A 24,127-nucleotide genomic window follows, 5' to 3' on the forward strand; every position below is an offset into this window, starting at 1 on the left:
TCCTTGCAGAGCCACAAGGTCATGCCGTATGCTTATTCAGGCAATCTGTGCCCTTTTTCTTTTTTGGCAAGGCTCAGTGTCTCCCTCTGTAATCTTGGTTTTCCGGTTTTATGACATCCGCATTATACGACGGTTTTGAGTGATCCCCTGAAAGTCCTATAATTGGGGTTTCACTGTATTGTCAGCACTGGTTTTGTTATTGATTTATTGCCTGGATTACATTTCACGTAGTTTAGTACTGAAACACAGAATGTGAAAAGCTCCTGATACCTTGCATGTCTAGTGAGTACTGGAATAAATTTCCGGATTGTCTTGTGAAAAGTGAATTTATGTCTATGTTATAAAAAATGGAGCATCTTCAGCCGCAGATTCATTCTTGGGCCTTGATTTTCTGAGTCCTCAGAAGCTGGGGTCTGTACAGCTTAACAGCACCAACTGGCAAACGTTATGCTCTAAAATGTTCGGAACATTGATTGCACATTAAGAGAAAGTTTGGCAGAATCAAGCTGCCTGTTTTTGAGCGAACACATTGAGCAATTAAGTCGAGTGAAACTGGCACCGCCGGTGCCCATTTCTGAAGTGTCTGACATTTGAGCAGAAAGTTCAAATGATACGTCAGGTGAAAGAAACAATGCCGGCAAAGGTCTCAAATCGCAAAACAATTCGAAATACCATCACAACAATATCAACTGTTTTAAAGAAACAGATCCTGTATTTTGAGAATTTCCCAGCAAATGAAAGCGCATGCATGATTATATGTATTCTGAAGTGTAAAGAGTGCTTCTTGAATAGTTGAAAAGCACTAGAAGTACAAACCTTCTTGTAAATGGGTCTGTATCGACTGCAGAATGCAAAGCCCTCGACACCCAAAAGGGCAAGTAAGATTTAAAGTGCAGTAACGGCTAAGGTACTCGGCTGCTGACCCGCAGGGCGCGGGTTCAATTCCCGGCTGCGGCGGCTGCATTTCCGATGGAGGCGGAAATGTAGGCCCGTGTGCTCAGATTTGGGTGCACGTTAAAAAACCCCAGGTGGTCTAAATTTTCGGAGCCCTCCACTACGGCGTCTCTCATAATCATATAGTGGTTTTGGGACGTTGAACCCCACATATCAATCAATCAAAGTGCAGCAACAGCCTTTTATTTTATTACATGCCTTTTATTCTTCGAGGAGTTCGGTTGTACTGTGGATGCATTAGAGCCGCTTTATGTGTTTCATTTGTTATTGCTAGGTACATGCAATAGTATTTTACATTGGCAAAGATTGCCTTCTTTCCTTAGTTTACGTGACCTAATATTTTCAGCTTGTTGTGTTTCTTTTCAGGTAAACCATAACACATGGTGCGATTGGCAAAATAAATTCCACCTGTATATGTTCAGAATGGCTGGATGTTCAGAGTTTATTTGGCAAGAAGCAGTAGGGAGGTCAAGGCTATGGACTGTCTCACTCTTTGTAGAAAGCATAGTGAATGCTATGATCTCGGCTGAGAAATATCGGGCTATGTTACCACAGGAAGTGTTTAATGCTTTACTGTAATTTACGTGCTGAACTTGAAATGACACTGTTATCTGAGGCAATGCATGTCACAGAAAGATGTGCTTTTCACAGTGACATGCTGCAGCATTTCACCAGCTAGCAGAATCACAATGTTTACTGGCCAGTACCAGCAGCTGCTTCCACTTTGCTGCTGAAAAAACGCAAGACAGAGTTCAAGCAAATCATGCGTGACCATGTTTTTTTTAATATTGCACGCTGTCAGTTGCATTACATAAGAGGTTAAATTACAAACGAATCAAAAACACAGTTACGTACTGAGTAAACAAAAACAGATGTGTAGATTCATTGCCCCAGTTGGAAAGTATATACAGGTCAGAAAAACAAGCCTTGTTATACTTTATTTACAAATTCACACGTCATAGTTGGCTTCTGCGAGTAGCAAATATTAAGTTCGAAGTGAATAGTAATTTAGCTGGAGTAATTTTCAATCAAATTCTAATAGTGTATTTCACATAGTATATAAAAATGGCCATGTTCATCATCATTCTACAAACTTGCACAATATTATTTTCAAGTGAAACAAGGCGCGTGCACATGCCGGTCTTTTTGGTTCAAAGGAAGTGCAATTAACTTTAAATAGTGCTAGCATAATTCGACTTTCTGCAGAATTCAAGTGATCACTAGTAAAATATGCTACATTTTAGGATTTCTTATACTTGGAGCATATAAGTCAGCATAACAATCTTTTATAGTTGAAAACGAAAAATTGATCCAAGGGCAATATGTGAATTTAACCTATTAAGACTTTGCAGCAGTGTGAATTTTTTTTTTCGCAAAGATGTTTTCATGGCATAGCACCTCTATACAGCAGTGAAACTACTTTTACAACATATTACATGCACCGGTGTGTTGCACGTAATTTCGGGCACCTAGTTTTCAATAATTTATCTTGGAATCAAAATGAATTCAAATACAGTACTAATCATTTGAACATTTCACGTGCTTGAGTGTTCGCATAGGCCTACAATATAGCATGAACAGAGCAAAATGTATATAAACCGCATGTATCGAATTCACATATGGTGAGTGGTAAAATACGTGTGAGTATATTATCAATTCGTACGATATTAATATATTAAATTGCCTTATAAAAATTTTTTCGTTTACCTTATCCGGGATGCACTGCACTATTTTCGATCCATATTCTAGGTGCAAACCTTAGCCCTTTTATTTTTACGTGCTGCCATTTGCAAGCACTCTGCATTATTTCACTACATGCAAGACTGAATAAATATTGTGGTCTATCATTCCGAGGGGAAGATCAGCAAGGGCGTCCCCCTTGCTGATCTCCCCCTGGGAATTTGCGTGGAACAGAAATGAAGAAGAAGGAGCTCTGATATTTACTTACTAAAATCGCAAGAATTCCACCACAGCATAAAAACCACACATTCTGGTTCAAAGCATTTCCGCTAGTGAAAAACGAGGAGGGGCGGGAAGGCAACGGCTTCAAGGGGGCAATCACCCCTACCGCTTGCCCTCCAGATTCACTACTGGTCCGTACATACCACAAATGATAATATTTACTGGACATGACATCGAATTAGTAAGCCAAAGTGTCCGTTTTACGTTTCTAACCATCAGTAGGACCTAAGTACACACTGTTCTTAATGTGGAGAATTGCGTTTGCATGTAACGTAAGAAGTAAGTAGGGGACACCTTCATATGAAAGCAGCTGTAATTAGGTCACGGAAAGGTGCTTCTTTCGAATGAAGTGCTCTGCTGTGATCAGAGCTTCGTAAGAAGTACGCATTAAGATTTTGTTTTAGGGCTATTGCACTGTTTCAGTCACAGAAGAGTGTCTGCTATGAAAAAAGCTGTGGCGTAGTGCTTTGTGTTGGCCGCGCTAACGTTAGCATTCCGCGAGGAGACACATTGTTACAGAAACCGGTGTAATTGGTCTCACAGAAGTGCTCAACACCGCTATACCTTCAGCTTCCTCCGTGAAGGAGGGCCCTCATTTTTTACAGTGTACTCGCAGGTGCGCGCTGCGTTGCTTTGACGAATGCGTGTTTCAGCTCGTCCGGCGTCCCTCCGTCATGAAAAGACGGAGACGCAGTGTTGTCTGGGTAACGCATTGGCGCGAAATACGGCATGTCGCATTTTGCACCAGTGGCCGTCGGGCCGCGCTGACGGTCGCTGGTTGCGCCTGGCGCCAGACTATAGAGTGCTCGCGTTTTGCTAACGTAGCGTCACTGTGCCCAGCGTTTGCGCGCGTCAACGTTACGTTAGAGTATATTGGGCTCTTTATGATGCACCCGAGCGCGTTTCGCTAGCTCCACGTATACCAAATTTGGTGTTACGTGGCGTCAGTGGATGACGAAGGTATATGACTGGTGCAAACATGATAATCATGAGACGCGTGTCTTGTAAGAACATGACATCATATCACGCTGTTAGCGTGCTCGCGGCCGTTTCGTTATCTCCACATATAGTACATTTGACATCGCGTGACGTGAATAGATGAAGAAGGCAAACGACACATCCAAAGATTGCAATAATGACACGGAAGTCGTGTACGGCATAATTTACCCCCACCTCTTAACGGTTGTGCTGATTTGAAAGTGGCATATCAACCTTCTTCAATCAATCAGTCAACCAATCAATCAATGAATCAATCAATCAATCAATTAATCAATCAATTATTTTTTATTTATATTGATAATATGGACTACAGGACAAAAAGCTCAAGAGCTTGACGAGGTCCTGACCCGGTTCACATGTTGACAAAGCAGCGGGAATGGCAGACAATCATGCACAACAAATATGGAATAAGCATATAGGTATAACATCACAAAAGAGTAATACAAAACGTTTATGAAAACAGTGCTAAGATAAAAAGATAATAGTTCAAATGTATGGTCATGAAGTGGCATGAACATGAAAACCAATAATAGAAAGGAAAGAATGGGCATAAATTCTGAGAGATGTATCATCAGTTGGGTGAAGTGACAGTTTGTTTCTGACAGTTTTGTTTAGAGGAAGGATCGAAATCTTCGCGGCTTAAAAAGTTTAACAAAGAAGGTAGTCTGCAGGACAATAATTTCTTGTCATAAAAAGTTCTTGGGGTGGGTACAGTCCAAACTTCTTTGTGCCTGGTGAGTAGAACACTTGTGTTTACGCTAAGCTTAGCGAGATTTATTGTGGTATTGGTGCCATGTTTGATAAACCCTTTATAGCATAACATCAGCCTGTAATTGTACAAAAATAAAACTGGAAGAATATCATATTTTAGAAAAAGAAGTTTTGTAGAGGACAGATAGTGTTCAGCCGCAATATGTCGTACGGCCCTTTCCTGTAGTAAGTGCAACTTGCGCAAATTCGTCACACCGGTTGTGCTCCACACTTAGCTACGGTACTATAACACAAATATTACCAATGCATTGTATATCATAATTTTCACCCTAATGGGAAGAAGAGATCGCATACGTGCAAGGACACCAATGGCCGATGACATCTTAGTGTATAGAATATCAACATGTACATTCCACGTAAGATGTCGTGAAAAATATACACCAAGAATACTAATAGAATCAACCATGTCTAACTGCTGAGAGCCCAGAAATGAGCTCATCCTATTTATCAAGATTTTTCCTTTAAGAGCATATAAAATGACTTGTGTTTTTGAAGGGTTTAGTTTTAGTAAATTCACTGAAGCCCAGGTATCTATAGCAGACAGTGTTTTATTAGCATTCGTGCTTCGCATATCATCGATTCCCACTGTACAAGGATTCTGCCAATTTCCTCTAGCTGCACATTATATTGATTGATATGTTGGGCTTAACGTCCCAAAACCACCATATGATTATGAGAGACGCCGTAGTGGAGGGCTCCGGAAATTTCGACCACCTGTGGTTCTTTACCGTGCACCCAGATCTGAGCACACGGGCCCACAACATTTCCGCCTCCATCGCAAATGCAGCCGCCGCAGCCGGGATTCGTACCCGCGACCTGCGGGTCAGCACCCGAGTACCTTAGCCGCTAGACCACCGCAGCGGGGCTAGCTTCATATATACCAAATTTGTTATTGCATGACGTCAATATACGACGAAGGTAATCATGATATGCGTGCCATGTAATCATGATAATCATGATATGCGGGCCATGTAAAACATGACTACATGTTACGCTCATAGCGTGCTCACGGCCGTTTCACTAGTTCCCCATAAACCAAATTTGGTATTACGTGACGTGAATGATTGACGAGTGTAAAGGACACGTCCAAACATGATAATCATGACACGCATGTAATGTAAAACTGGGCTGCATGCTGCGCTCATAGCACACTCGTGGCCGTTTCACTAGCTACACATATACCAAATTTGGTATCAGGTGACGGGAATAAACGAGGAAGGTAAATTACACGTCCAAACATCATATTTATGACATGGAAGTCATGTACGGCATAACTTACCTGCGCCACGTAACGTTGTGCTGATTTCAAACCGACATATAAACGTTCCTCACTTGTGCTTCGCATATCATCGATTCTCACTGTACGTGGGATCTGCCAATTTTCTTGTGTTTTCATGTATATAGGTACGTATACATATTGTGTGAAAGGCGCCGACGCCGACGCCGATGGCGAAATCCTGCTGAGAGTGTTCATATAAGTGCTATCGCAGTAAAATTGGCGGTGTATCTGCGTGCTTCGCAGGCAATGTTCGTGGACAGACGATAGTATTTTGTCTGGATAGAGAGAGAGAGAGAATAAAATGTTTCTTGGACGTTCTACGTGAGAAAATTTGTGAGTAGGCTTTGCGTGAGCTATGGAGTCAACCTGGAAGTAATTCGAAGAAATTAAATTTCTCTAGAACACAAAGTCATCAGTAGGTAGACGGCCCCATGGAAGTTTTAATGGAGCGTAAAGAACGCCTGTTCTTAAGTCATAGCGTCGCTTGGCCAGCGCTGCATAATAAGCACAGTTGATTTTAGAGTTACGTATCTATGCATTTTAGAATTAGGGTAACACATTACCAAATGATTCCTCTCTGATGTTGCAGCGAAATGTACATAATATTGTTTTTTTTTTGCTTTACCATGTTGACCAGTATGAACACAGTCAGGAGACCAAGGTGGTAAACAATTGCTCTGATAGTTAAATCGAAAGACCGACAGATGCAACTGGACAGCGGAACGAAATTTCTACATCGAAGTATCCCAAGAATACTGTATTATACTGATGGGCGACTTCAATTGCAAGATGAGGAAGAAGTAGGATGGAGAACAGACTGTAAGGAATTATGGCATCGGTACTAGAGTCTAGAAATGCCAGATGAGAGTTATTAGTACAATTAGCGAGACGCAATAATTTACGGATCTTGAATACCTTCTACCGAAAACAAGGCACGTACTTATATACATAATTGATACTTAGAGATTAGGCTTATGAAGGCTACATTGTAGCCACTGAGTTTGGATTTAAGGGGCTCGCAGAGCCGAAAAAACTCTTACGAATACGTAATAGCAAAGCAATAGTTCGTCGTGAGGGAAACCAGTGGCGTTTCCAATGAATGGCATGTCGGGCCCTTGAAACGCCTCCCCCTTTCAGCCCTTTATGCCTTGGCATATACGGCACAATATGACACTCCACCACATCTGCCGGCCAAGGCGATGACACCCCCCTCGAAAAAATTCTGCCATTGCCGCTATGATATATCGATGGATCATATGAAAGTCAACACCGCCTTGAGGTTTTCGTACAACCTTTCTGCAGTGCATTTTTTATGGACGTCCTCTAGGGCATACATATTTCATTATCAATAGAAATAAATTTTATCATAGACTAAAGGAGCCAGCCGTACAAGAGAGCAAGATTCAGAAAAAATTTGTAGAGTCAATGCGGTCAAAATATCAAATAAAAGGCAAATTTAAATCTGAGGTCTCACTGGGACCTTGATGTTCTGATAGTAAAGTGCCAACTTAAAAAAAGAACAAGGTTGATCCCACCGTCATACAGGAACCGTGTAACACGAAACTAAAACGTTTTCTTACTTGTTTAACGTTTCTTGTACATTGTTATGAGATAGCTTATATTATAACTGTTGGTGCTTGACAGATAGAGCACCGTATTACATGAATGCATCCAGGTTCACTCTGATCCATACATCTCCATCCCAACAAGTAATGTCTTTAATTATTTAAGCCGCCTTTCTGGCCACAGATGCCTTTCGTAGCCGTAGTAGTTAACGGTGAGAGCAGCGCCTAAGAAAGTGGTGTTACAGCTAGAGGAGCATGAGTGATTTCTGCCGAATTCGGGCTATGGTCACCTGTTCGCGTCACAATACAATGATCGAACTCCACTTCCAGATTGGAGGGAAACGCAATGAGCGTTGCGTCTTCCCCCTTGTCTGCCCGCAATTTTTCGCGGGGCTAGCATAAGTGGGGAATGCGGAGTGATTCAGGTGAATTAGACGAGTTGCAAAGATACTTTTGATCTGGATAGATGCTACGAGCAACGCTGGCGCTTTGGCTAAAGTTGCCATCTGGCGGGTGGTAAATAAAGCATTGACAAAATTGTACTTTTCGTATTGGAAACGCGCCCAATAGCACAGACTCGTATAATTGACGCGCTGAATAAAGTAGGTGTAATCGTGGACGTCACGGCCATGAGGCAATTTTTCGCCTTACCGTCACTTTGAGAGGACACTGGCAGATATAAAAGACGCATTTTAAAGTCTACAAAGTATGGCATCGTGCCGCAGTAGATAAGAGGCCCCGTATAAGTTGTCGTGAATTTACAGGTCGTGGGTTCGACACCTATTGATGGAACTCTTTAACTTCTGATCGTGTGTACTTTTCGACTCATTTCCGTGATGGAAATGCTTCACTGAAGTCTTGATGGACCTCGACATTAACACTTTCGTTTAAAAAAAAGTTTTATTAGCGCGCATGCGCTGACGAAATGATCGAGAACAGAAATTGCAATCACGTTACACCAACCCAAGCTTATTTAGTGTTTGAATTTAGCCATCTAACTTCAAACGAAACATCTTCAAACGAATTGATTGATATGTGAAGTTCATTGTTCTGAAACCAGCATATGATTATCAGAGACGCCGTAATGGAGGGCTCCGAAAGTTTCGACCACCTAGGGTTCTTTAACGTGCACCGAAATCTTTTCAAATGAAGTACCATAATCAATTTTAAAAGGCCGAGCAGAGCAACTGTCAGACGGTGACACGGGGAATCTTCTGGGACAATATCGATGTCTTCGATTGCCATAACTGTGCTCTAGAAGTTTCTTGGCAGCTACAAGACAATTGGTTTTCAGAAGTCACAACGTCAAGGAATCCTACTTACCATTCACAGCGGAGAGGTGAAGAGCGATGCCCTCGAAACGAATTACAGAAAAGTCCAGGATGTAGCCGCCGAAGCTGCGAGTGAAGTGGAACTGACGTCAATGCGCTGTGTACGAAACAGCGAATGATACGAAAGGTCTACTGCAGCTTCTTGACCTAATTCTCGTATTTAATCGTTATAAAAATATAAGGACACTCTTTTGTCAATTATAAGGACATTTCTGTGTATACTCAACACCGGGTGTTTCGAAAGATGTGTCCGAAATTATCGAAAATCCCGATAGTATTTGCTCGCTGTCATGAGAGTCGCTCTTTGTGTGACGGCCGATATTCTAAATAATTTGACACAGTCGTTAAAAATTGCTTTAGCTTTTTAATTAGTTGAGGTACATAGTTATATCCGATGACAAAATGGAAGTCGTTCATGTGGAGATCACAGTGTATCTTTGAAATGAAAAAAATGCCACAGCTTTGCCGCAAAGGCGAAGTAATGAAAGCGGTAGCAACAAATCGAAAGGGATTGCGCAGAATGAAAAGCAGATCGAAACTTGCCCCGCGTTTCTCCCGCGCAAATGACTCACAAAACGTTCTTGCAGGTACAGATTCACGTGAATAAGTGTTTCAGTTGTTACTTCGCTGTGTCTGAAAAGCGCACACTTTTCCCAAACGGAGGCTAAAATGATTGATGTGCCCTTGGTGTGCCCGGTAACTACAACAGAATTGTTCCAGGTAAAACCCAAGGCCAGCCAAGACGTACAATCCTCGCCTCCTCACTACCGCGAAATAAGCATGCGTCAAAGAGCGTTGTCCCCCTCCTCTAAATGGAGGCAAACTACGCGTGGGAGATTGGAGCACGCGCTGCCGCGCGATGTGGTGACACGCGCTCATTGCGACATCTTGCTGGTAATGCTGAAAACACGATAGTTTCTCCTGGGATGCCGCGAATAGGGGTAAGTGGTAGATATAAATAGCTTGCCGTTTGCATGGTGGAGGACGACCTCTTTAGTGCCTCAGTGGTTAATGCCTTGCACTCACGATTAAGAGGACTAAAGTTAGATTGCGCACCCCAGAGTCCTTTTTGTTTGTTTTTTCTTGAATTTTATAAATATCGATACGTATAAACATGCGGTGAGTGATGCCGATGCCGGTGGCAAAAGCCAGCCGCTATCGCAGTCAAATGACCTCTAGTAACTACATTGGCGTAATAAAATTCAACCACATCCATAGGCAAAATCTAAAAACCGATGAGTGCAGCAATCAGAAGACAAGAATGACGTCACTGGTAGGGATGACGGTTTGGTAGGGAAGGTTCTCGAACACTGTAGGTGTGGTTTCTGCTGAAAATTGCGTACACCATAACGGGATGATAAAAAATCTTGAAGAAGGAACGTGGCATCGCCCTCTTCTGAAAAAAAGGGCATCATCAGATGAAAGTACAAGGTAAGAAAGTACAAATAATAAAGCACAATAGAACAATAACAGCAACAACAACAAAATACGTTCTTTCAGTTCGTTGACGTGCATGAAAAGGATTGAGGCGCGCGACATGGACGACTTCAGGTCGCGATCGGCGCCGTTGAAACGGTTCATAATGCCGTCAGGGACAACTTCGTAGTGGAATAGGCCGAGACGTCATACTACCCTGTACGGTGCGGAGTACCGTCGCAGAAGTTTTCACTGAGTGAACGTTGGCGTATAGGCGTCAATACCCAGGAAAGTTCACCGGGCTGGTATTCAACGAAGCGTCGCCGAAGATTGTAACTGCGGGGGTCGGTTGTCTGCTGATTCGTGGTGTGCAAGCGGGCGAGTTGACGAGCTTCACTAGAGTGCTGAAGATAGGGGGTGATGTCGAAGATTTCTTCGTCAGCGATGTTGGGCAGCATCCGTCGAGCGTTGTTGCCGTGTTCCTTCTGTAGACCAACTTGTACGGTGGCATCTGCCTCGTCTCCTGAAAGGCCGTGTTGTATTCGAAGGAACCGAAGTATGGCGTCCTACGTCTTGTTTTCGACGTCGACGTACATGGCCAGCATGTCACCGATTGCCTTGTTTAGACGCTCGTTGAGATCATTTGTCTGTGGGTGGTAGGTGGTGGCTTATCTGGCTATGTCTCAAGATTGGCCGAGTCAAATCAGCAGTAAAGGCCGTACCTCTATCAGTATCGGCAACCTCTGGGGCACCATGAGAAAGTACGATGTTATCAACAAAGAACTTGGCTGTCTCTTTGGCACTACCTTTGGGTAGGGCTTTTGTTTAGGCGTAGCCGGTGAGGTAGTCAGTAGCTACGACAATGGAAACGGCCCTGGTAGGTCCATTCTGATTTGTCGGGACGGTCTGCGAGATGGTTCGATCGGCTGAAGAAAGCCTGCTGTTCTTGTCGGTGGTGTTTTGCTCGCTGACAGTCTCGGCATGTCCTCACGTAACGAGCGACGTCTGTAGTTAGGCAAGACCAGTAGTACCTTGATTGTATCCTCGCGAGCATGTGGGAAACACCAAGGTGCCCTGCCGTCGGATTATCATGCAGTGTCTGGAATAGCACTGGTCGCAGAACTGAAGGCACCACCAGAAGGTACTTGGCTTGAAGTGGTGCGAAGTTTTTTTTGGAGAAGGCCGTTTCGCAGCGAAAACGACGTAAGCGCCCATTTGAATACCTTCGGAAGATTGGAGGTCCTGTCCTCGAGGTATCAGATTAGGCCCCTAAGTTCCGAGTCAACTGGCTGTCATTCAGCGAAGTCGTCAGCAGTTATCATTCCCGAGAAGTGGTCGTTATTCACGTTTTCGGGTGGCGGTAGGGCGATGGGGGCTCGCGACATGCAGATGGCGTCGGAGTGTTTTCTCCCGGGCTTGTAAATGAAGGTGATGCCATATTCTTGAAGTCTCAGGCTCTATCGCGTAAGGTGACTTGAAGGGTCCTTCACCATTCTATTTAGTCGCCACTCTATTTTATTTGTTTACACTTTATCTATACTTAGACCTACAGCGCCCTCTGGGGGCACTGTTGTAGGGAGGTTTACAAATTCAAAGTACATTTATATCAGTGGAAACAAGTTGAATAGCACGGCACACAAAAATAAAAACAAATAAAAAATACCTAAATCACAGCATACAATATTGTTGTGCGACCACATACTCCTTCAAAAGGGAACAAAATGCTGTGGAAGGGGCGGTCACAATGTTTATTGGAAGGCTGTTCCGTTTGTGTATAGTTTTAGGAGAAAAAGTATTCGCATACGTTGATGTTCGGCAGATATATTCACACACCTTCAACGGATGGTCCCGTCGTGATGAGATGTACGTTGGTGGTCTGATGTATTTGTTTTTGTCGATCCTAGTTTTGTCGTTTATTAGGTTGCAAAAAAGACATAGCCTAATATATTTACGCCTTGAGGAGAGTAACGGCCCACCAAGTGAACTAACAATTTCTCTAGACGTTCTGGTGAAGTCGTAATCACCCGTCACAAACCGGGCGGCACGTTTCTGAATGCGCTCCAATGCATCAATATTTAACTTTGTGCCCAAGTCCCAGGCAGTGCAAGCATATTCTAAAATCGGGCATACATTTGACACGTAAAGAACTTGTTTAAGAACAGAGGAGGCGGTTCTGAAATTGCGGCGTAGGAAGTTGAGCACGCGACTGGATTTAACTGATACCGTGTTAGTTACGCCTGCCTTTTCTCGGTCTCTTTCGTCGACTTTGATTTGCTAGTAGCCAGTCTTGAGGTCCATCGACGAAAAGTACTTCACGTTGAGCACCGCTTCTATATGGGGAATAGATGATAAAAAGATGCGAGATGATGGTACTTGGAGTGTTGAATAAGTGGACGAACGGGCACACAGACAGATGCATGGATGAACGCATGAACGAATGCAGGGGCGGATGCATGGACGAACGCAGAGACGAATGCACGAACAGACGCACGAACCAACGAGCGGATGGACGCACGGACAGTCACACAGACAGACGCATGGAAGGACCGAAGCAAGAACGAATGGACGGACGAAAGGTTCGCCCCACTCTCCGTCATTCACTCCATGGATACGCTGCCAATCTTTTTTTTGAAATTTTGCGGAGATGACAATAACTTACACAGAAACCTAGGGTTCCGTCCTTCTTTTTTTACACTAAGGGTGGCACCCACGGAATCTTGGACTGTTGGATGATGTTGTCGGTCAGCATTTCGTCAACTTGTCCTTTTACGGCCTCGCGTTCTCGCGCCAAAACTCTGTAGGGGCTCTGCCGCAGTGATGTGGCGTTTTCCTTTATTATGCGACGTTTCGCGACTGGGGTTTGGCGAATTTTCGGCGATGACGAAAAGCAGTTCTTGTATTGCAGTAGCACGGCCTTGAGCTGTTCTTGCGTATGCTTCGATAGGCTCAAATTGACTTCAAAGCTGGGTGAGGATCATTGTTCTACGGAGTAGGTTCTGCACAATAGGCGAGAGTGAAAGCATTGGTGGCATCCATTGTTTCGTCGATGTACGTCACCTTTGCGCATTTATTCACGTGTTTGTACTCGTTGCTGAACTTCATCAGAATAACTGTCACGTTTCCTACTCGCAGCTCAGCAATTTCTCTTGCAACAGAAATATCTCGGTTGACCAATACCTCCTGACTGCCTTAAACAACGCCTTGGAAGTATTCTGGTCTTGGAGTGCTGACGGAAATGATGATGCTTGAGGGAGGACGGATGGCGACGTCTTCCCGCACAATCAGGGCACGGCTTCCCGATAGCGTGCGTGGCGGTAGTACCTTTTCTGATGATAGAATTTTCACGGCTATAAAAAGGTACCTCAGGCACGGGTGCAGAAATAACTGAGAAGGAATGAAGACGATGGTGTTGTTGTGGGGCCGTGTCTGGACTGCCCTGTTGTCCTGAATCCTGGCATATTGTGTGGAGCGTTAGCCCAGCCAGCGTTAACCTATTAAATACTCCCCGTTACAGTAATATCCACTTTGTTCTTAGGCCGATGACAGCACTGCGGAGGCTCAAGAAGTCCATCCGAAGAATAACAGCTGTCGAGTGATCCTGCAGTACGACGAAGCTTGCGGGATAGATGCGACTGTTAATGGTCACTCTGGCTGCACAGATTCCCGCTGGTGTTACTAGGTGGCCTCCGGCTGTACAGATTTAAGGGCCTACTCGAGCAGTCCCAACTCTTTTCAATTTCGTGGCGAAAGCACCACTGATGACGGAATAGTCGGCTCCGGTGTCGACGAGAGCTGTGACGCTGGGGCCAACGTTGAGAATGTCGATGTCGCTAGTTCGTCACCTGGCGTTGCGGTTGGGTCGCGGCTTTCAATCACGGCTACGACGATTTGCACCACTATGTCGGCGTTGCGTAATCTGGTCTTCTTCTGGCTGCGAAGTTTAAACAACGGGAGTACGTAGATTTTGCGGTGGGTTCTTGAAGTATCGTCGCGACGTCGTCGTCGTCATCAGAGGATCTTCGGTTGTTCGTCATACAGAAACCACACCTCCATCGGGTGCTGTCTTTAGTTTTCAAATATGGGCAGGTGACCGACCTCGGGTCGGGCCAGTGTACGGCTGGTGGTGAGGCGATATGTAGCGACCAGATGAAGGTGAATGAGAAGATGCTCGGGGCGTCTACGGTCTTGCTGCGAGGTAGTCAGCGATGTTGCGCGGTCTTTCACACCGCTGTGGACTCGGAGCGTCGATAGCGAAATGACTCTGCCCCAGTTGGCGGTACTGACAGTGGCAGTAGGTGTTACCAGCTCCTCCGCAGTGGTAGCAGAGAGGGCGGTGGTTGGCGAAGCGCCACATGTTGGTTTTTCTCGAAGCATTGCGCTGACCGGCGGGTAGGCGGTATGGCATCGGTGATGGTGGCGGCAGTGTCTGGCGACGAAAGTGCGGTGGCGCGGCAACTTGACGTGGTTGTGGCGGTGGAGTGTAGCGTCGGGCAGCTGCAGCATAACTCATGATTTGGGGTGGTGGTTGCGATGTCTCAGGTTGAGTCCATTGATAGCTGGATATCATTTCTGACGATGTATGCGATGGACGGAACTTGGGGCCGGCATGACGGGAACATTGGGCTCTTATGTCTCTTAGGGTCTCGCACAGATCATCAAAGCATAGTGGTTGTATCTCTGCATAGCCTCGAGCCAAGCGGTGGTCAAACTGTCGCGTGCGCATTTTTATGGTTTATTTTTATGGTACAGTTGTCGCTTCTGAGAGGTCTTCTTGGACGGTCTTCGGTAGGTTTCTCATCAATCCCACTAAGAGCTTCTTTTTGACTGCTAACGTAAGGAAACGAACTTTTTTCTCCTCGGACATGTCCGGGTCAGTGTGACAAAACAGGAGGGTCACTTCTTCTGTGAAAACGATAATATTTTACTTTGGTAGCTGCAGCCGGGTCTCCAGCGATGCAGTGGCCGTCTCTTTTCGAGCGATGCTTACAAACGTTTGCAGGAATGCGCCGAAGAAGACATGCCACATTTGAAGCGCCGACTCCCGATATTCGAGCCAAGTCTTTTGGTGTCTTCCAGGACGGAGCTTCTTTTCCGTGTCTCAGTGGTTGAGTGCGGCCACGTGGTCGTATGTCTCTAGCCATGTCTTCGGGTGTTCGAACGATGCCCACGGCAAGTTGGTGGCTCCCTTGGCTGATGCATGACGATCGCGGGCTGTGACACAGCGGTTGTCATTGCTGCCGCAGTCGCGGTGATGACCCTGGTGTTGCGCGCCCTGTCTTGTAGAGGCCCGTACCCCGGTGGTAGACTTGCTGCCGGCAGCTTGTTCATTGCTCCTGGCTGGCGTCGGTTTTTCCGCGACGTGGGCTGGGTTCACGGCTTGACGGGGGCGTCCAGTGGATGAACGATGTAGCACCTCTACCTGATATCACGGGGACGTGACGTGGACAATGAAAGCAGACTGCGTGTCGAACAAATAAACTGTTTATTTGGGTGAACCTGCGCCTGGTAAGCAGAAAGTCGTAGAACAGAAACAATTCTGCACTGATAGCGGTGAACAGAGCGTCGGCCGTCGTTCGAATTATAAGTGGCGAAGCCTGCCTGATTTTATACACTTGTCATCGAGCCTTTTAACGTTATCGCCAGTGGCGACGTAGGTTCCAGAATAATCTGAAATGTTTGCGAAGTGGGCGTAATCTTAACAAAATATTTTGCTGCACTCCTCGAGCTTCTAGAACACTGTAGGCATGGTTTACGCTGAAAACTGCGTACAGCGTAACGGGGTGGTAAGGAAACTTGAGGAAAGAACGTGACATATTGTTACGGCTAAACGCCGGGCAAAAAGACAGAGGACGATGAAGTCATGAGCGTGGACAGCACCCACAGTTCTTCCGAGGAAGACGCCGTCGAAGCGGCCACTCTTTTGTTCTGTTAATACCACCCTCGTTTTTCCTGGTCGCACCGTCGTACTGTATTCTGTTATTTTCGCCTAACGTCATTGGTGGAGGTGCTGGACTTCTCCAACTAATGCTTGGGACACCTCCGCGCCCTAGCACATCGAGGCCGCCACCGCAACCCATTCCTGCAGTGGATACTCCTGTCCACCGCTACAGTCGCCGTCAGCGAAGCCTTAGTCCCGAGGCAATCCCGCTCAAACTTCTCCAGCAACACACCGTGCCTGGAGAAATGGCTACCGGAGGGCCTTCACAGCTTACTGTTGATCAGCTTCTAATTCCCGAGACCTTCCACGGTGAGGTTTATGAAGACGTTTAGGACTGGTTAGCCCAGTATGAGCGAGTCGCCAAAGCCAACCACTGGCCCACTGAACAAAAGCTATCGCGTGTCTACTTTGCTCTGGCAGACAGCCCTCGCACGTGGTATGAGAACCACGAGTTACTACTTATCTGCCTACTGCAGATCTGTTGATAATCTCTATCTGTTGATAATGGCCAAAGTTTGTTGCTGGTGCAAAAGCTAAGTATCATGCAGCTTATTGAAGATTGTTTCTCTTCGACGTCCAAGGTCTGTCAAACGCCACAGACGAAACATTGAATTATAACGGAGGACATGACCAGACCCACCAGGCAAAACCCGCACCAGGTAGCTCCGCGAAAACGTGAAGTCATCGAAAAAGTAGGTGCTTGAAAACCAGGTGCTTCAACAAGATGCTTGAAGACGACGTTATTCAGCCGCCGAAAAGCTCTTGGGCTTCACCGGTTGTATTAGTGAATAAAAAAGACAGCACCTGACGTTTCTGCGTGGATCACCGCAAGCTGAATCAGGTGACAAAAAAAAGACGTCTACCCACTTCCACGTATCGACTATTCACTCGATCGACTATGGCATGCACGTTATTTCTCGTCGATGGATCTAAGGAGTGGGTATTGGCAGATAGACGTCGATGAAAGAGACCAGGAGAAAACAGATTTCGTGACGCATGATGGCCTTTTTGAATTTAGGGTACTTCTATTTGGCTTGTGCTCTGCAATGGCGAAGTTTCAGCGGCTATTGGACACCGTACTATCAGGTCTCAAGTGGCAGACGTGCTTAGTGTATTTAGAGGACGTCATCGTATTTTCTGCCACATTCGACGAACACTTCAGGCGACTGCATTCAGTAATTCAAGCTATCCATTTCGCCGGACTAACAATTAAGCCGGAAAAATTCTACTTCGGCTTCGAAGAGCTTCTGTTCCTGGGGCATCTTGTCAGTAGTGAAGGTGTGCGGCTTGACTCTGAGAAAATAGCTGTCGTTACGAATTTTTCAGCGCCAACCGACAAAAAGGCGATGAGATGGTTTTTTTGGACTGTGGGCGTACTACCGATGCTTCATTGAGAACTTCTCGTGCATTGCCTCGCCGTTCACCCACCTTCCCAGAGAAGACGTCACCTTCGTATGGAATGAAGAACAGCAAAAATCCTTCGACGAGCTGCGGCAACGTCTTCAGAAGCCACCAGTCCTCGCACACTTTGATGATGACGCCCCGAGCCCCGACAACAGTGCACACCGACACTAGCAATGGCAGCGTAGGAGCTGTACTCGTGCAGGGGCAGGATAGCGCCGAACGGGCAATTGCTTACGCGAGCAGAACTCTTTCGCGTGCGGAAGAAAATTATTCCACCACAGAAAAAGAGTGCCTTGCGGTGATGTGGGAAGTTATGAAATTCTGCCCACATTTGTATGGTTGTCCTTTTAATGTTGTCAGTGACCATCACTCCCTCTGCTGGCTGACGAATTTAACAGACCCTTTAGGATGGTTGGCACGCTGTAGCCCGAAGCTTCAAGAATTTGACATGACGGTGGCTTACAGAATGGGGAAGCGACATTCAGACGCTGATTGCCTTTCTCGTGCGTTATACGAACCTGCGACGGCAGAAGATGACGATACAGCCTTTGTCGAAGTTGTAAACACGGCAACTGTCGCACAGCTGCAACGAGACAACCCCAAACTAGAACCCATATTACGTTTTTTAGAGGGTCGCACTTCAGCTGTACCTAGACTGTTTGCGAGAGGGCTTTCGTCATTTTGCTTGCGCGACGACGTTCTGTATTAGATGAACTTCACGCCACACGGGACCGACTACTTACTCGTTATCCCAACATCTCTAAGGAGCGAAGTATTACAGGCATGCCATGATGAACCAACATCCGGCCACTTGGGTTGCACGCGTACGTTGTGTAAGTGAGGCAGAAATACTACTGGCCAAGACTGACGGTCACCGTTCAACATGATGTTCGGACGTGCCCTGATTTCCAGCACAGAAAATTTTCACCCGTCAAACCAGCAGGCCTCCTCCATCCTATTGACGTGCCTGTTACTCCATTTGCTCAAATAAGAATGGAACTTTTGGGCCCATTTATAGCCTCATCAGCAGGTCACAAATAGATTATAGTAGCCACCGACTACCTCCCTCGTTACGCCAAAACCAAGGCTCTGGAGAGGGGCACGGCAAGGGAAGCAGCCATACTTTTTGTAGAGAATGTGGTGCTGAGGCATGGCGCTCCGTCAGTGGTAATAACTGACAGGGCAACTGCATTCGCAGCCGAAATATTGCAGACAGTTTTAAGACTTAGTGGCACATCCCACCAGCGAACAACGGCGTATAATCCGCAAGTGCTTGGTCTCTTGGAGCGTCTCAACAAGACACTTGCGGATATGCTCTGCACGTACGTCGATGTGGAGCATAAAAACAGGGACGAGATTTTGTCGTATGTCACGTTCGCCTATAACACGGCTCATCAAGAAACAACAAGAACAACGCCATTCCACCTCCTTCATGGTCGTGAGGTCACCACTATGCTGGATGCTCTGCTACTGCACGAGTGCGAAGACGCCGAAGCAGATGCTTATATCACCCAGCTTGCCGAAGAATCCCGACAACTTGCACGCCTACATATTAGTCGCCAGCAGGACTTCGATTCAATGCGGTACAAACTTCGTCATCGACCAGTCTTCTACGAGCCAGGAGAGAAAGGTGGGATATGGATTTCTATGCGGCGCCTTGGCCTCTCAGAAAAACTGTTAAGACGGTACTTCGGTCGTTCGACATCTCAGTGACATTAATTATGAGGTTGTTCCTGATACTGCGCACTTCTTAAAGCGTCGAAGGTATGCTCCAGAAGTTGTGCACATGATACGCATGAAGCTTTATTTCTCTGAATGAACTCATGCGTTTCGAACGAGTACAAACCACTTTGATTATAAAGCATCAGGACGATGCTTTCTTGAATGGTAGGCTAATGTCACGGCTAGAGGCCGGGCAAGAAGACCGATGACGGCGAAGTGATGAGCGTGGGCTGCACCCACGGTTCCTCCGAGGAAGACGGCGTCGGAGTGGCTGCTCTTTAGTTCTGTTTGGGCAGACCTCGTTTTTACTGGTCGCAGCATCGTCCTGTATCCTGTTATTTTGACCTAGTGATAATATGTAATATATTGACGGGAAAGCGGTGATCATGCTCGGGCGTATACTTGGCGAGAGGAAGAAGACGATGAAGCATAGAATAAAACTGCCTACACAGGAACGGGTGTTGTCTCTGTCTCGTACTTCTAGAATGGCGCATTCGACGGGACGGGTCCGGGGCGCAGCCATTGAGTACCGATTCCGACATTCTTGCGTCCCCTACACTTCGAAGTGGACGAGTGCTCCCGACTTGTCACCGACAATGGTCGGCATTCAGGCCTACAAGGCGGCTCCACATCATGACTGCAGTGAGGTGATTTCCCGAGGCTTCTTCTTGATTGCTCGAGACATCTGAGTTTGCCTGCGCCTCATTTGAATCGTTCAATCAGAACAAAATTTAATGTTTTCATAGATTTGAGGATGACCTTACCAGCTGGGTAATCGTGATAAACTCGGTCGCTCCTCAATACTCGTGGATTGACACAATAAAAAAGTTGTTCGCTGAAGGGCATTTGCGAAGATCTACTTAAGCTTGGCATTGGTTCTGGAGTAATGAATACGCTACATGGCCAAGATGGAGCACGGCCCTGATGTCCGCATTTGCACCACTTGCGAGCACTTACGGCCATCATTTCATGTAATAGGCTGGAAAAATGGGCTAGTTGGTTGTTAGTTGAGCGCTCGTGCTGTGTACCTCCTTTTTGCTTCGTGACTGTGTTACCCCCCCCGCTCCCAGTTCACTGAACAATCATCGTTTCATGAACATGCGATAACGCCGGCCGGGTGCAACTGAAGATGTCGCCACTTACGTCTACTATAAGCTGACTTTTTTACAAGCTTGTGACCTGCAATGGTCGTTCTACACAGCCAGGCAATCAGATTTATGACCCAACGCACGCGGCCTTTTGTCCGCCTACGCCCAACCAGTTGACACCTGCACTTTTGTAGGTCAGGCAATGGAGTTGCCGCATAGTCTCATCGCCGGGCGGCTACAGTTTGCCCGAAGGATCCGGCTTCACCCAGGCGGGGATTATATACGCGTGCGCGCTTCGGGCCTGTGTATAAAAGCTGCCCACCAAGCCAACCTCAAGACATGCTTGTCAAGCACGCCCACTTCTAACGCTCTCGGTCAGCGTCGATGGCATAGGAGAACTGACGGCTTTCGTCGATACCAGAGTGCAGCGTACGGCGTTGCTTCGCCACCTCGCCCCAGAACATCTCCAGCCTTGGACTGAGCCACCACTGCAGGCACTCGGTGGCGACGTCCTACCGGTCGCCGCCCTAAACCTGCAGCTCAACACAAAGGCCAGCTGCAAGTTCTTGTGCTCGATGCTATTCTTCGATGACCTGCCCGCCGACATGGTCTTAGGGTCCGGCTACCTTTTCTCTGAGGAAGTGCGCCTCTCTGTGGAAGGAAGTAGCATCGGCCCCAATCCTGTTGCTCCAAGTGCGCCTACTTACACCTCCCGTTATGCTCGAAAGGCATGCATTGCTCTTCGCTGATACTACTAATCAGCTTCGCGGAACTAGCGCGCTGGAGTACCCTACTACAACCGACAAGCATCTGCCGGTGTCCATACGGTTCCATAGATACGCCGAACAAGAGCGGAATATAATAGAGTAACAAGTGCAAGAAATGCTGGCCGCTAGCATTATCAGGCCGTCTTCTAGCACGTGGGCAGCACCAGCTGTCTTAGTCCATAAGAAGGACCACAATCAACGATTCTGCGTGGATATACCACTATACAGCCACTATACTAGACTCGTACGCGCTGCCACGCATTGACGATGCTATTGACACCGTAAGAAGGGTGAGGTTTTTTTTTGCCATGAGACTTGAAAGCAGGGTATTGGCAGATGAACGTGGCTGAAGAGGATAAGTTTAAGACAGCCTTCCGAACACCATCTGGCCTGCACGAGTTTAACCGGATGTCACTCGGTCTGCGAAGTGCCCCAAACACGTTTCAGCGTGTAATGAACACTGTTTGCCACGCTGATAGACTGCGCCTGCATCGTTTATATTGACGGCGTTTCGGTCAATGGAGAAACAGAAAAACCTTGACACAATTCTGCAGATGTTGCATAACACCTGGTTTCGATTTACCCGCGAGAAGTGTCAAATTGGGTTGATGACGATGTGTTATCTCGGTTATCAAATATTTCATAATGGCGTTCGACCCTTCCCTGAATGCGCAGACGCCGCAGCGAAATACCCGACGCCAACTTCAATAAAAAAATGACAGCAAATCCACGAGATGAATCATGGAGAGTGGAGAGATACTGAGTCTGCCCACCACTGCCCCGCCATTTTGGCCTTCCGTTATCGAACGCCGAGATCTAGTAGGCACCTTCGTGCAGCTTCACGGCACGCTTTTGCCTCGTGCGCTCGCACATCGGGGTTCCGTCTTCGAGTGCGAGCCGCCGCCGCCTTGTACGTGCGCCGCCCTGCAGCCTTGTCCATCCGCCAACCTTCTGAACGCGCGCGCACGCCAGAACTGCTTTTATTTTACTACCCTACGTCCATTAGTGTACGGCGCCGCCGATGAACACGCGATCACCAACGTCTTCGTGTGACGTCATTCCTATTTTCTCGCGCGCTCGCACATGAGGGTTCCGTCTGCGAACGCAAGACGCTGCCGCCTTGCGCGTATCATACTCTTTAATGGTAAGCCATGAATCATCCGCTGGTTGCGTCTGTCTGTCGTCGGCGTGTCTGTTTGTTTAATGCAGGGAGGGACGGACGCATGGACAAACGCAGGTAGGGATGCAAGGACGAAAGCAGGGACGCACACATAGCTGGACGTCTGTTCTCGAGCGTGAGCAGCCACTGCCCTGCACGTATCATATATTTTATTGGTAAAGCGTGAATCATATTGTTACGAATAAATATAGCACCTGGTACTATATAAGCTCTTTATTCAGGGCGAACTTGTGCCCGTAAACTCAAAACTAAAAATGGTCAGTCAAAAATGTCTCTTGCTCGCTGACTACAACTTCGACGGTCTCTTCCTCTGCCCCTCGAGTCTCGTGCCGGTGCCGTGGCCTAGCATCGTGGCGCGTGCAGGACGGCGTTCAATGGCGCGGCTTTCTTGTTACTTGCTTGGCGGCTTTTACGAACGCGAATTGTGGCACGAGTCTTCTGCGATGTTCAAGCTGTGGCATTAGTCCTCCTCCTAGCACGCATCGCCCCGATGCGTAGAGCCAGATGACAGTTTCTAAACAATAGGACTTGTCCTTGTGTTAGACGACGTGAGTCAGTTCACTTGTTGAGTTCCTGTCGTAGTAAGGTTTCATCCGTACTACATGTACAACTTCCGGGAGATTCCGGCGTCGTGTATACTTGACCTTCAGGGATCACTTCGTAGTTCAATGCGCCCAGCTGACGAAGAACTCTGTAAGGGCCAAAATAGTGCCGCATAAGTTTTTCTGATTGGCCACGTGCACGTACAGGCCTCCAGACCCACACTTGGTCTCCAGGGGAGTACTGAACGTCCCTTCGTCTTAGTTTGTAACGGTGCGCGTCGACGTCCTGTTGTTGAATGATGCGGTTCCGTGCTAGCTGTCGGGCCTCTTCTGCCCTTTCTACATATTCGCTTATGTCAGGGTCCTCTTCATTTGTGCTGTAGACAGGCAGAATCGCGTCTAATGTCGTTATTACTGTCCGACCATAAACAAGTTCAAATGACGTAAAGTGGGTTGTCTTTTGTACCGCGGTATTGTATGCAAATGTAGCATACGGTAGTATGCTGTCCCAAGTCCGATGCTCTACGTCCACATACATCGCGATCATGTCAGCAAGCGTCCTGTTCAGCCTTTCAGTTAACCCGTTAGTTTGCGGATGGTATGCGGTAGTTCTTGTGTGGTCGGTGTGCGTTAGTTTTATGACAGACTATACTAGCCTGGCAGTGAACGCAGTTCCTTTGTCAGTTATAAGGACTTTAGGTGCGCCATGTCGAAGCACTATCTGTGTCACAAAAAACTGAGCCACTTCATTTGCCGTTTCTCTTGTAAGAGATGACGTCTTGGCATACCGGGTCATGTAGTCGGTTGCTACAACTATCCAGCGCTTCTCAAACGATGACATAGGAAATGGTCCTAGCAAATCCATTCCGACCTGCTCAAACGGGACTTTCGGTGGCTCTATCGGTTTCAAAAGACCTGCTGGTTTTAGGGGTGGTACTTTGCGTCGTTGGCATTCTCGACATGATCTTACGTAATGCTGTATTGAATCCATCAATTTAGGCCAGTAATATCTCTGGCGGATTCTTGCCAAAGTCCTACTAATGCCCAAGTGACCTGCCGATGGGTCATCATGACACGCTTCTAAAAATTCCGGTCGCAGTGATGATGGTATCAGCAGTAGGAACGTTTCACCGGTGTGTTGAAAGTTTCTATTGTAGAGAAATTGTTGCGGAGGACGTAGGAACGTAGTCCACGAACGAAAACTTGCGG

General features: G+C 46.8%; 1 protein-coding gene across 8 annotated transcripts in view; it reads right to left on the bottom strand.

Annotated features, from left to right (window-relative positions):
• LOC119173523 (solute carrier family 41 member 3) overlaps positions 1-24,127 on the bottom strand; it is an 880,209-nt gene that overhangs the window by 267,235 nt on the left and 588,847 nt on the right. For all 8 annotated transcript variants that reach the window (XM_075896482.1, XM_075896486.1, XM_075896484.1 and 5 more), the window contains one exon: positions 8,854-8,927. In XM_075896482.1, coding sequence (XP_075752597.1) covers positions 8,854-8,927 — 74 coding nt within the window. The remainder of the gene's footprint in view (positions 1-8,853; positions 8,928-24,127) is intronic.

Source organism: Rhipicephalus microplus, chromosome 5 (assembly GCF_043290135.1).
Source record: "Rhipicephalus microplus isolate Deutch F79 chromosome 5, USDA_Rmic, whole genome shotgun sequence".
Lineage (NCBI taxonomy): Eukaryota > Metazoa > Arthropoda > Arachnida > Ixodida > Ixodidae > Rhipicephalus > Rhipicephalus microplus.